General features: G+C 35.8%; 1 protein-coding gene across 1 annotated transcript; it reads left to right on the top strand.

Annotated features, from left to right (window-relative positions):
• The first annotated feature begins 2,905 nt into the window (after nt 1-2,905).
• LOC131977496 (uncharacterized) lies at nt 2,906-10,615 on the top strand. The gene is made up of 10 exons (XM_059340824.1): nt 2,906-2,947; nt 3,320-3,354; nt 3,980-4,058; nt 4,652-4,686; nt 7,709-7,784; nt 7,875-7,946; nt 8,065-8,084; nt 8,795-8,831; nt 9,234-9,330; nt 9,413-10,615. Coding segments are annotated over exons 3-9 (324 nt in total). The 5' UTR covers nt 2,906-2,947; nt 3,320-3,354; nt 3,980-4,056; the 3' UTR covers nt 9,316-9,330; nt 9,413-10,615.
• Nucleotides 10,616-15,954: the final 5,339 nt, after the last annotated feature.

Raw genomic sequence — 15,954 nt, forward strand, 5'->3', positions numbered from 1 at the left:
AATAGTATATTGCAAACAATGCGTTCCACATCGTAATAAAACATTGATGTCATTAACTGTGAAGCCCTTAAGGATGTTTTTCACAGCACACATTCTTACTTGTCAGAAGGAAAAGAACAGGTGGAATTATTAATGATGTCTCAGTTTAAGAGGACATATTGTGCAAATGTTCTGGTTTATACTTTATTTATTATACTTTATACTTTATGTAGTTTTGGGTTTGTACTTTAAATTTACATGCTTAAATGTTCAAGAAATAGATCTTTTATCTCATACAGTCTGTCTGAATATACAGTACTGTGTAAAAGTCTTGACAGGTGTGAAAAAATGCACTCACTTTGCATTTTGTTAATTGATAAAAATGAACTATTAACATTTCTACTTTTGAAAGCATTCTTATTTAACAGCAGTTTTTTTTTTTTTACACCTGTCTTAAACTTTTGCACAGTACTGTACCTATGTTCAGCCCGTCTGAGTGGCTCCATATTTGTGCCTGTCTCTTTAAGTCCTCCTCCCAAAAAAGGTCTGCTCTGATTGGTCAGTGTTTCCAGGTATTCTGCAGCACTGTAGTGTCATTTTCTACCTATAAATTGTATAGTTGTGACATCACAGCCTAATGAACCTTACCTTTATAGACACCGTTTGTGAATAGAGGCTGTGTGCATTTCTCCCCAAATTGAGCATTTTGATATTTTCCCAGTATTTACTTTATATAGCGGTGAGACAGCACATCTTCCCCTAAGGTGAAATCAGCCATCATTAATGTTATTAACCCTTTATTCGGTGAATAACTATATTCGGTAACTTCAGTGGATATCAAAACTGGGTCCCCATGTGTCTCTGTGAGGTCGTGGAACCACATGGATTTCTTCCAGCTAATCAGCAAAGATCAGGCTACGTCACAGACGTAGATATTTTGAGAAAAAAGTTGCAAATTTACTAGATTAAAGTGGCAAATCTGCGCGAAAAAAAGTTGCAGATTTACGAGAAAAAAGTGGGGGGAAAAAACTACTTTTTTCTCGCAAATTCACCACTTTAAATCTCATAAATGCGCTTTTTTTCTTGTAAATTTGCCACTTTAGTCTTGTCAATTTTTTACCATTAATTTGCAATTTTTTGGTCACAAATTTGAGATTTTTTTCTCACAAATTTGTAACTTTTTTTACCATTAATTCGAGATTTTTTTTCTCTCACAAATTTGTAACTTTTTTTACCGTTAATTTGAGATTTTTTTCTCATAACTTTGTAACTTTTAAAAAAAAAAATACCCCCCTCCCCCGGGTCCGTTTGTTTTTGTTTTTTTTACACATTCTGGCTGTATGTAATATCCTCCAATATTCTCTAGGGTTGAAATTTGGAATTTGCAAGTATTTCAATGAGTGTCCTATTAAGGGTTAATTACACCTGTGACAGAACGTCTGCTGAGAAACCCCTCATAGCAACTACTGTATATGTGAGCTCAATCTTTTTCCGTTTGTGCATTTGTACTTGTGTGAATGTCTGATGTTAACTTGCCTCTGTATTTGTTAGATCACTGGGCAGGAGGAGGCCATGTACCAGGCAACAGTAACTGTAACCACCAAGGGACGTAAGAACGATCTGCCCGTCAACAGTGGCGACAACGTCAGCATCATCAGAACAACCAACTGTCCCAAAGGCAAATGGCTGGCCAGGGACAGCAGCAACAACTGTGAGTTGAAAGCAAAACAAAAAAACTATTTTACTATCAGAAGAAATGTGTTCACCTCAGTGGAAAGATGGTGCATGAAGAAAAGTATTTTTGCATCCTCTTATGCTGCCCTTCAAAGCCTAACTGCAGTAACTACATTTTTGGTCTAAATTGAGTTCTAACTAAAAATGAACTCCTTGATGTCTGTTTGATCTTGTGACAAAGTTTTAGATTTTAATTTTGCTTTATTTCAGAGAAATAATTATATAAAATTTCAGTAACTACAAAATCCAACTCAAAACCAAAGCAGACTGCAGTAACTTCACTTTGACTGTGATACAGTGAAGCCTTGTATTTCTTCATGAAATAGTGAAGACAAGAATAATAGAAATTATAAGTTTATTTGATAGGGAAATTATTATCTAGATTGTGATTAAGTACACACACACACGCACAACCAACAAGAATGGTCTTGTCATATTTTTCATCTTTGTTTTTTGTATTTGTAATATTTGGAGAGTCATGATCTGATTTAGCTTTTACCAGCATTGCAGAACAATGAAAATTATTTCAATTTAGCCTTGCCACACCCCCCCTTTTATAACCCTGGGCCCCCCCTTGGGGGTCACGCCCCCCAGTTTGCGAACCACTGCGTTATGATTTTAAGTCTAAAATAGACAAATCTTTGAATAGAGTTGTTAAACACTTTTAAATACATTTATAACAAAATCAATTTGAAAATGTTTATTCACTGAAAACAAAATATAAAAGCTGAAAGAAGACAACAACATTGTAGTTACTGCACTCTGTTTAAGCATTACCATTAGAACCTTTTACAGCAAAATACGAGTGTCGTAACTACATTTTTGTGGTCAAAGGTCAAATAAATTATCATGATTTTTATCATAAAAATTACATCATCAATACATATAGAAATAAGTGTCATATCACTTACCTACTTATAACCAATTTGGCTGGCCCGTAAAAAAACGTTAAAAAACTTTAAAGCCGTTTTTCTCAGTTTTACCCTTTGTGTAGTTACTGCACTTAGGCTCTGTAGGCTCTGCAGTATACATAGCTAACTATTGAAGTGTAGCTTTTGAACGTGGGTCCCAGCACTGACTGTGTGAGTGTTGCAGACGGGTATATCGCAGTGGATCATGTGGAGCTGGACATCAAGGAGATGTTGGAGCTGGGAAAGAAGGCTGCCATCACCCGCAAGAGCAACGTCAACAACAACAATGTTCCAGAGGAGGAGGTCACCAGCACGGGGAGCAGGTATGTGTGCACAGTGGGCAGCTTATATATGTGTGTATGTATGTTTATATGTGTGTATATGTATGTATGTATATATATATATATATCTATATCTAATTGCACTAATGTACAGTTAGATCTGCATTTATTTATTTTTATTATTTATTATATAATCTATACCTATATATACTGCATTTTTATTCAATTCATTCCTGTATATTTTGCAATATGATTCACAATTACTGCTTAATGCACCTCTGGTTAGATGCTATCTGCATTTCGTTGCTTTGTACTTGTGACATGTGCAATGACAATAAAGTTGAATCTAATCTAATCTTATTCATAACACTGGTAAGTTAAAAGTATGATTTATAGCTCTTTTTCTTTCCTCAGGGCCTCAAACCACTATCCATTATCAGCAGAGAGCTGTAAGTATTTTTTTTTTATTTTTTTATTTTTTTTATTGTTGTTTGCACTTAAAAAAAACATACAATCATAAGGAAATAACAGTACAAGAAACAGTTAAAGAAAATGCAGGAAAGATCAAAAAGCCCAAAGGGCTTATACGCGACCCTCCCTCTTAAACCTATAAGTAACTATACTTTACTTAAATTACATAGCTAGATGAAAATAAAAAATATAAACAAAATATAGACAAAACAAATACAAAGGTGTAGAACATCTGTAGGGATTTTTTGAGCTTGGTCTTAAAAGTATTTTAAGAGGAACATGATTCTGTTAGATTTTTTTATGTCATTCCACAGCACCTTGATAAACAAATGAGAATTTGGCAAAAGAGTTCCTACAGAAAGGAATATGTAAATCATTCTTTCTTCTTGTAAGATGTGCATGATAATGAGAATTAAACTCAAAGTAACTATGAAAAAAGTTAGGTAAAGATGCAGGAAGGCAAATTACTTTATACATAAGAACCCCCGTTTGATACTTATTGACCTCATAAATTGTGAGCAGTTGCAATTTTTCTGTTCTTAATCCTAATAATACCATCAAATGTTAAATTTTTCTACATCTGTTTGATATTGATGCCTTCAGTCACAGACGACAGTGAGGAGTGGACCGCTGATGATGAAGAACTTCATTCTCCTGCTCCCGACACTGTAGATACACAAATGTAGGTAAATGTTAGTTAGTCTAAATCTGCATAGAAATGTTCAGTATTAACACTTTATTTTTAGACCTATCACTGACATTAAAAGTAATCTCTGATTAGTCATCAGGGGCAAAGTATCTTGATAACACTTTACAATAACCATCATTTATAAATGGTAAACAGATAGTTTATTGATGTTTAATCATCATTCATAAACCGTATATAGGGCATTTAGAATGGTCAATACATAATTTATTAATGCTTAACTAACTAGATAATTTATAAATGGCAAATAGATGGTATATTAATGTAAGTTTATAATTAATTTACCATTAACAAATCAATAAATTATAATTAATAGTTTATCAATAGTTTTAGTTGCACTCATTATAACATTTTAAACACCATATTGTTAATGATTTTGAAATGATTCATATACCTTTAAGAAATCGGTTGAAAATATTTAAAGATTAAATATGTATAGCACTTTGTAAATGGCTAATAATTGGTCTATAAACCATCTATAAACATCACTTAGTTGGTTATTGTAAAGTGTTACCAGTAATTTTTCTTAAGACTAATGCCTTGTCTTGTGCATGTCTTTTCCTCTGCAGGAGCCACACCAGGACTCTTTCGATGCCAGATATGGGTAAGAAATTCCAAACAGACTTTTTTCAGCAAGTGTGTGAGACAAATATTTACAGTATTTGTCATGTTGTGTCTCCTCCATGTGTTATCTTGATGAAAGTGTGAAGATACAATAGACAAGTGTTACTATAAGATCCTGATTTTTAGGTCAGATCAGTTGATAATTGGTTTACACAAGTGTAGTATCCACTCACCAGCATCTTAAGCACTAACTTCTGACGAAACGACACTGTAGCCGAGATTATAACCTCCACACCAGTTCATGCAAACACTATTGTAGAACCTGATAATGTAATACATTCCTGATAATGTAATAAAGTGCATTTCCCAATAATGTAATACACTTTTTACCAATAATGTAATAAAGTATAACATTAATGGAAGGTTTTTGATCAAATCAAAGATAGCAGAAAATCCAATATGGCTGAAAACCCCCATTGAGCACGGATTGGCCCAAGGGTTCCAGTGATACCTCGTTTGTGAAAAACGGATGAACGGGTCAAAAGTTAATAAATTATTACAATTATTATTGGGGAATTATTAAATTATCAGGACTTGCTAAATGAAGGCTAACCTGAAAATGTAATAACCTCCCATTAATGTTATACTTTATTACATTATTGGTAAAAAGTGTATTACATTATTGGGAAATGCACTTTATTACATTATCAGGTTTTATTACATTTTCAATGGACTCAATTGCAGATTTTTATTACATTATTGGGAATATATTGCATTATCAGGTTCTACAACTCTTCTCTTTTGTGACATATCAAAACTGGGCTGTGTGTCACAGATTGTTTCTGTAAATAACAAATAAAAGAAGGGTAAAACTGAGCTTTTCCTCTGAGCTCACTCTCAAATCAGACTAAATCAGGGGTTTTACAAACTGTGAGGCATGCCTGATGTGGAGAGAAATGAGGTAGGAAGGTGAAAGGGACAGGTGCACGCTGACATTCTTAAAGCAACAGGCGGTTATTTATTGCAGTTTTTGACCCATTTATTAACACAGTCAGCAGTCTGAGCAGCAGCGGCTGTGACACGCAGCTCATGGAGACAATTATGGGACTTTAAAACTTACTTCTAACTCAGTCAAATCCAAACACACAGATATACAGTACTATACTGTAAAATAAGAATGCTTTCAAAAATAGAAAGGTTAATAATTTATTTTTATCAATTAACAAAATGCAAAGTGAGTGAACAGAAGAAAAATCTAAATCAAATCAATATTTGGTGTGACCACCCTTTTCTCGACACTTGCCCAGGACTTTTGCATAGTGCGTTACATATTTTAAAGTTTTGCATGGTGCGAAAATAAAGCCCTAAAAAAGACAGAAAGCTTACCTTAAAATCATGTCCAGTGACAGCTGTCTGTGCATCCAGTACACTGCAAACAGGAACTGCTTATCTAAATTACCAAAAATAACAAACAAACAGGTTGCAGGCAGCCAGTAACTAATTAACTCACTAGACTTCCTTCATTCCGTCGAGGATCGTTTCTCGAGCATCATTATCTATTATTAAAGAGTAATAATAGGTGCAAAAAGAAATCCATCAATATAACTTTTTTATATTGCACTATAATATATTTATTTTGTCTGATTTTGTCAATGACTAAAATAATCCTGATTCATTCCAGTTGTAAGCATTATATAAGGGCACAATGAGTAGGATTTGTCTGTTGTGGTGTCTAAACACAACATTCAATGTAAGCCTCTCCTCCACGACTCAAAGACAAATATCCAGGGAGTTCAGATGTCTTCGGTCTTGTTAACTAATGCTACCTATACACCAGAAGACTTTGAAAAGATTTGGAAAAGACTCCCGGGAACCTATCAGCTCACACCTGCTCACATCTAAAGTCAAGTGTTAAGAGTTTTTAGTCTCAGACTGAGATTTTAGACAGACGGTGAATCTTGCAGGGAAACTATTTACAAGACTACAACTAGATTCTTTTAGCAGGAGAAGCAGCTTTTGGCTCCAGCTGCTCTAGTGTGTGCAGTGGTTTGTATTGAAAAAAACAACAACAACAACAAGAGGAGAAGACGCCACAAAATTCCCCTCACAAAGCTGAAAAGAGGTTTCTGTTTTTCTGACATGAAAAGTTGACTATTTTACAGTAAAGGTTTTTTATAGTAACAGTAATGAATTCATGATATACATTTATGTACTATTTAATTATAATATGTTTAATTGAATAATTATATTTATCAGCTCTATCAACTTTCATTTAGTTAATCATACATTAATCATCAATTATTTATTACTTATTTATGTATACATTTATTTATACATTTTTACTGGGTCTCCTTACTTTTCTCTTTACTAAGAAACAGCGCCCCCAAAAATCCCGCTTGTGGCTGTAAATATATGACATCACTATATTTTTTATTTAGGACTGAGCTTACTAACATTATTGTGATGTTACTTTTTCCTGTGGAAGTGGTTTTACTTCGACTTAACCATGGAGATGGCGGGAGCGCCGTGACTCCAGTAAAACTCCTAGATTCACTAAAGACTTCCAGTTTTTAGTCTGGGACTGTGAAATTTGTTTTGTGTAAGCCCAGCATAATAGGCATGATATTTGTGTCCAGCTTCCGACTCAGATAACACTGATTTAAGTGCCAGCCAGGCCACGCCCACACAGTTCCTGAACACGACAACATTTAAAGAGAACATAGAGTCAGAGGACAGAGTCTCTGCAGGTACAGACATCACCACACACTTCTAGTGGATCATACCTGATAATTGAGAGAGACTATTCTCAATCTATGCATTGTTTTCAAATGGAAAACGCTACTCATTGTGCCTTTAAAGACTCCCTGACCTCTCAGTCCTGTGTGCATACTTCACCTGGTGACTCACTGCATCACTAGGTGAGCAGGTTGTTTGTGTAAACAGGAAGAAGTGTGTCAGGGCGAGCCGAAGGTTTGGTGACTTCAGTAACAACACCTGGTGATTATGGTATGACTAATGTTGTTGATATTATATTCATCTGTGGAATTTATTTATTTTCTCAGGAAACAACTTACAAGACCTGAGCATAAACCACCAGCACAGTCAAAGTGACATCAGCGCAGATGGCACCCATGCCCAGTGAGTTCACACACATACACACATGCATATATTTATACAGTAGAGTGTGAATATACAGTATAAATACATGTATACTTGTGTTTTGATCAGAGCAAGACATGAGGCACTTCAGAAGTTGGCCACATTTTTCCATTCGCCAAAACCTGCAGAGCCAGCTGCCAGGTAGGCACGGTGCATAAACCTCTGCACCTGCTCTAAACACACACGCACATTATCTCACTCTAACATACACACAGATAATGTGATTTCAATTTTTGCATTTCCTTCTTTTCTTGTACAGCAGCAGTGAACCAGAGACAAGTAAGTGATGCCTGAAAAATCTAAAATCTACAAAAAACTAGATAGAAGTCTTGTATGGAAATGCACAAGTGATGTCTGACATTTTAAAAAGTATATGGTGTGATATAAATGATATATCGTTAGCATCATAGCATATTTGCCTAAGTCATATTTGAACGTTTTCGGAAAACAAGAAAAAACAAATTTTTTAGTAAGCCCATTGGTATTTTTAATTGATATTGTAACAGTAAGTTCAAATAGAAGTGTGGACAAGTTTGCATAAAAAATTAAACACATCGTTTTCATAACAGATAAAAGTGACTTAGGCAGATTATGCCCTGACTAAGGCAATTTTTCTCTTACATAGAAATAATGTAGTTTGGTTTGTATGTAGCGGCAAAAATGCCTGAGTCAAAGAGATGACTAAGGCAGAAAGTGATTTTGGACTCTAACAAGTGTTCTGATAGGGAGAACATAGGCAATAAGGCAGAAAGATGCAGCAGTGGTAGGAGAGTAAAGTTAGGCAGATATCACAATTTGGCCAAAAAATGAGGCAATTATGCTATGAGGCTAACAATATGTAAAATGGTGCGCAAGATGATTATTCCATTTTTATAAAGTTGATAGTATTATAGTATCAATTTCATCATTGAAAAGCATAAAGCGTTTCATGTGTTTGATAAATAGATTTTTGAAACTGAACACCACACTACTCTGTTTCAAAAACTCAGGTCCTGAACCTGTGAAGGAGGAAGCAGCAGCTCCCTTGTAAGTATGCTAATAACACACACGCACACACACACACACACACAAAGAAAAATTCAGAACATGTTGTGCAACCTGTAGACAGACATGTCCTTTTTGCATGGAAAGTGTTGCAGGGCTTGAAAAGAGTGAGAGTTTTAGTCTTTTTGTGTCCCGAGACAGAGAGACAGACGTGGAATCTACTCCTCTACTATCAGGAAGTTTAGTGGGCTTGTGTCTTGGTAGGCGAACGAGTTGGTTTTTCCCTGCGATGGTGTCTTATTCACTGTCAAAATGAGGTCACTCTTTTTAGTCCGTGCTGGTTACAAAATGTGCAACAGTTTCCAGACAACAAAGGAGAATGGACGGTTGTAGAGAAAATGTTGAGTAATTTCAATTTGGTTTGCTTTGTTGTTTTTTTCAAAGGCCTGAAGTTAATTCACCTCCGGAAGTGGAAACGCTCATTTTACCTCCTCCTCCCCTGTATGCTGACTTGACTGTGGAGTAATTATCATAAAATAAGGTAAGTTTGACTCACCTGGACTCTCTTCATCACTCATCAATATGCATGTTACATACTGACGTGTGTTTCCTGTTTGTTTCAGCCGGATAAACAGCAGCCAGGCAGAGGAAATAAGATTCGTCTACATTGTTATTCTTCACACTGTGACCCGTGCTAGTCACATAATACTGTGACAGTATCTTCATCTTCTTGACTATGACCTTATTTACCTGGTGAATGCATTTATGGATCAGTATGATGATGATGATGAAGAGGAGTGAGATTTCTCGACACCATCTCAGCCGCTAGAACTCTTTAAACATTTTTTTTTTGTTAAGCCTCAGTGAAAAACCAGACTAGAACAGTTATCCTGGTGACTCTGAGTGACTTTTTAAACCTTGGACCTGCTGATTCCAGGAGAGGACTTACAAACTGTTGCAGACACAAACACACCCTGGAGGCTTTTGCAGGGAAAATTTCACACCACAAATATATATATATAAGGCACAATAAGTAGGATTTCTTAAAAACAAAAACAGACTCAAACAAATATAATCCCTCTCAGTCAACACGTATAACCCACTAGAAGTGATGTCTGTATTTGCAGAAAAAGTGCCCCCTGCCTGTATTTTCTCTTTGTGGGTGTCAGTCTTTGGGCACTGGGTGTGTAGCCCTCAGACCAGGTGCCAGATCATAAACATCCACTAGAAAATGGCAAACACATAACCAAAAGAAATTGCAAATTTACATACTAAGGTGAAATAGCAAGCTGAAAAAAGCTTGTTCCAAGTGCATTTGGTGCCTGAAACGGTCAATTCTTCCTACTTATTGTGCCTTTAAATTGGTGGAAATAAGAGAAGGACAATGGAAAGGTTGAGACACCATCCTGAGGAGAAACACCGGCAGTGGAGAGAGGGGGAATTGTTTTCTAATCCTTTTCATCCATGCTCCAGTAATCTGTAGTTCTTCTCAGGATCAACCTCCAATCCACCGGGGTTTTGACATTAGTTTACCTGTTACCAGTTTACAGTGTTGGTAGCAAAGGATTGAATAGCATTATAGCTGATAGAAATGACCAAAGTCTTAACGGAGTTTGGGTCTGGTCATCAGAAATAATTATAAACCCTGTGTGTGGCCAGCTCTACCCCACAAGTGATGTGATTTAATTTTTTTTTATAATTCTATACTGCATGCTGGGGTTGGGCATTATGATGACGTATATTGTCAAAACAATAGGAAAATGGGTAACGCTTTATATTAAGGTCCTTATAATAACCATTAATTAACAAGTAATAAGGCCCTTGTAAGTCCTTACAAGATGCTTATTAACATTATTGTGTGTTTATAAGCTTATATAAGTGTTAATAATGGCATTACAAACAGCCATGACCCACCCATTATGTCTTTGCCATGCCTTTATTAATCTTATTTTGTTTGCTTATTGATATAAATATATACTTTATTGCTCATCTATTATAAGTAAACTATAAGTTAACTATGCTTTTTGCAACTACCAGATCTAAAGCGAGAACAATGCCTTATTACTTGTTAATTAATGGTTATTAAGGACCTTATTATAAAGCGTTACCGGAAAATGTCTATCATATATATTTTATTCAGTTTTTATCATTGTGATAGAAAAAAACGATAAAAAAACAGCTGCTGAACTGTGTTACAGCAATATTTTTGTGATTTGGGCGAAGCTTAATGTTCTGATCTTTGCACATGTATGGAGTTTACAAAATAGGCTTTACCATGCAGTTAATTCACAGACTATTTATTTGTGGACTTACTATACTGTATTAGATATAGTTATCAAGATATAATTACCTCTATATCACGATAGAAGCCTTACATTTATAAAACTCTGATTAACAGTTTCCTCCTCCAACTCCAATATTTACCTGTTTGTTGTTCAGTTTTTACAAATGTTTGTATTATTGTGTTTTTTTTTTGTATATGAGCATCTTTTTCTACTTTTATTTACCTTGATTATTTTGTGAAAGATCATTATAGATTTTGCAATTGCTTATGTAACTGCTCTTGTCATCGTATTTAAATGCCAAGCTTTTACCATATTAGGTAAAATAATTATCTTTAATGGCATACCAATAAACAACACAGAGCGTAATCTCATATATAAAATGTACAAATTTTATGGTCGTAGTTGCACCTTCTGGAGAGAAGCATCATCCATAAACTTTATTTTCTTTCTTTTAATTTTTATGGAGCGGATGTGTGGCAGGTGTCACTTTTATTCGCCGCCTTTCCTTCTACGACTTTCCCTCAAGCTGAAGAATAGTAAGTGTTACAGAAAGACAAAGTGATGATCACCCGAGGTCGTTTTCATGTAAAATACTGTTGTTGACATCTAAGGGTGCTTTTTTGACTGGAAATGAAAGAAAAAAAACCACAAAACTAATCCTCTGTGATGGGTCTGTGTGTAATGCTGACAAAGCCTTTAGGACAGGAAGGTTTTTCTTTTATATGTTTGTTTATTGTTTTTCAATAAATACTCATTAAAGTGCAAATCATAACAGCAATATCATGCAGTGCATAACAAGAGAAAATCCAAACCCCAATCAGACAGACAGAGACAGGGAGAGAAACACACTGTCACACTCACACAGAAACACACTCTCATACACAATAACCAGTGTGCACACACACACACACAACACACATACGACACACACAGGGGTATTTAAGGTTACACTAATCATAAGAACCCCTCCACAGATAAACAGAGAGTTGAATACTCACTTTGGTACAACACGTTTAAGTCTGGTTTTGACTCCCCTGGCGTGTGTTTCCCAGCTCTGACACATTAGAGTTTACATGACGAACATGCCACTGGTAGTTGCATACAGTTGTAATGATACAGTACTACATCTGACAGTAAATACTGGTTATAACACGACCCATGACCTCTCCGAGATAGTGCACTTCATTGATCTGTGTTTTTCTATCGTCGTCACGAGCAGCAGAATCAGGAATGGATGCGTAATGTGATCCTGATGTGACCAACGTAGCTCACTATACAGAGGACAGATCATATAAGACACGGCAATAAAGTGTAGTGTAGAGGTTTGACTGAAGAATGTGGATTAGTGTTTATAAAAGCTGTGTGTGCAGTGGCATGTGTCCTGCAGCAGAGAGCACACTTCCTCCCTGACATCAAAGTATATTCACAGACAGAAAGACAACCCTACATAGAGAGATAAGTCGTGTAATAAAGGGTTTCAGCAGAGTAACACACTGTGGCTTTTACTGTTTGAACCAAAAGTCTTCACAACGCTCTTATAAGGCAAAAAAATGACTGACTCCATTTCAAACAATGCAGACGATATGATTCAGAACAACAAACTAAAACCTCTGTCTACATCAAGTTATTGTAGGTCCGATAAAGTTCTCAGTGAATACTAACTGGATGAATATTCTGATGTGAGTAAACCACCAACATGACCAAATTATTCCCATTATTTTGTTAAGTAAAGACAGTTTTATCTCAAATCCCCAGCCCCTTGGCCTTCTGGCAACAACTACCACAAGCCTGCTAAAATAAAAATGATAAATAAAATATTACTAGAATGGCTCTCAGAGAGTGCAGACCTCCGCCAAGGCCATTCATCTTCTCCTCTGATGGTCCCATTTCCCATGTTGGGAAGTTGTTCTTCCGACTTTGCTCTGAATTTAGAGCGAGTTGTTGTTTGTTGTCAGCAATGAACAGAAAAACTCAGATTAAAACACACATGGAGGAGGCAGGGCTTCCCTCTCTGTTCAGAACATCATTACCACACTATATCCTAAATACAATTCCCAGAAAGTTGGGACACTGTAAAATCTAGAATAAAACAAAAACAGAATGCATCAAATTTAGAGTTCAGAGTGACATTCCTATTCATGTTCTTAAAGTGGTGTAGAACCTGATAATGTAATAAGTTCCCGATAATGTAATAAAGTGCATTTCCCAATAATGTAATACACTGCATTTCCCAATAATGTAATACACTTTTTTACCAATAATGTAATAAAGTATAACATTAATGGGAGGTTATTACATTATCAGGTTAGCCTTCATTTCGCAAGTCCTGATAATGTAATAATTCCCCAATATTGTAATAATTTAACAGCAGACCACCCATTACTTGGGTTCAAGTGGTGATACTGTGTATCAACTCTAGCTCAAGAGCTCTAGCGCCACCAACAGGTCAAAGTTGAATGTTTATTAACTTTTGACCTGTTCATCCGTTTTTCACAAACGAGGTATCCATGACAACGAATGCATTCAACAGCTTCTTGAAGTCTAAAGGTGCTTGGTGTTATACTTTATTACATTATTGGTAAAAAGTGTATTACATTATCGGGAAGTTATTACATTATCAGGTTTTATTACATTTTCAATGGACTCAAGTGCAGATTTTTATTACATTATCGGGAATTTATTACATTATCAGGTTCTATAAGCCCCTTTAAGGCGTGATGTGGAAACATTATGGACGCTACAAAGAAGATGTGTTGTATTTTATTGCTCAGAGCTTTTAAACAACAACTTGATAACTGTTTTACAGTATTTCCGTGACAATGGCACAACAGCAAAGGAAAAGGATCATGTGAGCCAAGCGAAGAGTACCAAAACTTTGCCAAACTTTTTAAAGTGTTAAAGCGAATTAATGGGATGTTCACGGAATTTCTCCATTTGGGAACTCACTGTGACGACATATGAATGCAGCAAAAATGGCCTCACGTGTGTTAACACACGTGCAAAATAATGACTGTATCCGCCCTGTGATTTGGACCTGCTCCAAATGGGTTCTTCCTTGGCCCATGCTTCACCTTTCAACAAAGTTTCATGAAAATTGGACCAATAGTTTTTCTGTAATCCTGCTGAAAAACAAATAAACCAAACCAAAAAACATAACCTCAGAAGCAAAGGTTATAATAATAATAATAATAATAATAATATTGGCCATTTTGGTGGTTTCCTAAAGTAGATTGCATACTATTCCTTCTAACCGCTGTTTTACTGAGAAGAGTAGAAAGGCAACCTTCCAGTACTTTCCATTAAAGCAACAATTCAGCTTTAAAAAACTGAGAACAAACCCAAAGAAATAAAAGACAGAAGGATTCATCCGAAGCACCACTTTCACTTTACATTCAGTCTGCAACGATTTAGCAAAACTATCGTATGACAACATCAATAACGATCTGACAGGACAATGCTGAACATTTATAAAAATAGTAACACGGTGGCAACGTAGGACCAGAAACACCATCAGTAAAGCTTGTGTATCCACAACCAGAGTGTGATGCAGTAAAAGTTTTAAAGTGCAGACTGAAACAGAAGAAACACACACAGACAGCAACTTATGTTATGTTTTGACCCTTCGTCACTTTCTACCAACCACTTCTAAGATCCTTCAAACAACGCCAGTAAGAAAACATGTGACACACTCAACTCTTCTGATCTCCCCTACACACACACTGGCTCACACACACTCGTTGCATTCTTTAAGGCAACTGGAGAAAAGGTTTCTGTGGCTTGTACTGTCCTGCAGCAGATACACACCATCTCACAGGGATTTATCATCGATTATCATCATCACCTCATTATCTATTCACCTACAAGGACGCAGGGTTAATTAAGTTTATTACTGCTCAAACGATTAGCAGCAATTTTGAAAATTGACTGACTATGGAGGTAATTCATCAAGGAAATTAAACTCAAGACCTCACATTGGACTCTGATTCCTGATGCACATTTTTTCTATATTTTAGAAGACTTAACCCTTAATAGGGCACTCATTGAAATGCTTGCAAATTTCAAATTTCAACCCTAGAGAATATTGGAGGATATTACATACAGCCAGAATGTGGACTGGAAAAAAGTTGCTTTTTTTTCACTTTTTTCTTGTAAATCTGCAACTTTTTTCGTGCAGATTTGCCACTTTAAACCTCTTAAGTCTGCAATTTTTTTTCTTGTAGATTTGCCACTTTAATCTGTTTGTTTGTTTTTACTCTTCCTGTAAGTCGCTTTGGATAAAAGTGTCTGCTAAATGACTAAATGTAAATGTAAATGTAAATTTGCACCTTTTTTCTCGAAATATTATTTTATCTATTACTCATTTATTACTCATTTTAGATATCCGTTAAAGGCATACTATCCAGGAATAGTCACTTACAGTTTGTTAACACAACCCTCAAACTTGGCCCCTCCTCCCCGGCTCAAAGAAAGGGAAAGCAAACCCCAGATTACAGAGTTTTTCGCCTCGCTGCATTTTAATTTTTTCCATTGTGCCTTGTATTTTTGTAGCTTTGTGCCCAAAGAGTGATGACCAGAAATATTCTGATACATTGATTTTGTTGTTTTTTAAGGAAAACCCTGCATAGTAGACCTTTAATACCTTCCATAATTATAGCCGTATAAATTCCTACACTCTACAAACAGCACATGGCTTCAGTCTTTTTCAGCTGACTACATAACCGACCAGCTGCCATGACTGTCCTCCTGATATCACAGGCCTGCTTGCTTTTTAAAATTAAGATTCTGTGCATGCATGAGTGAGCAGCATATTAACAGTTGCTCAGCTTGTCATTTGTTAAGGACCGAGCTGAAGCGGGGTGCATATTTATGAAAGTTAAAAT

Source organism: Centropristis striata, chromosome 9 (genome assembly GCF_030273125.1).
Source record: "Centropristis striata isolate RG_2023a ecotype Rhode Island chromosome 9, C.striata_1.0, whole genome shotgun sequence".
NCBI lineage: Eukaryota > Metazoa > Chordata > Actinopteri > Perciformes > Serranidae > Centropristis > Centropristis striata.

Bases quoted from the DNA above. Each gene is read 5' to 3' on its own strand.
- LOC131977496 (XM_059340824.1), top strand. The intron at 7,947-8,064 runs GTAGGCACGGTG...TTTCTTGTACAG, and splicing joins CCTGCAGAGCCAGCTGCCAG to CAGCAGTGAACCAGAGACAA. The intron at 8,832-9,233 runs GTAAGTATGCTA...TTTTTTTCAAAG, and splicing joins GAGGAAGCAGCAGCTCCCTT to GCCTGAAGTTAATTCACCTC.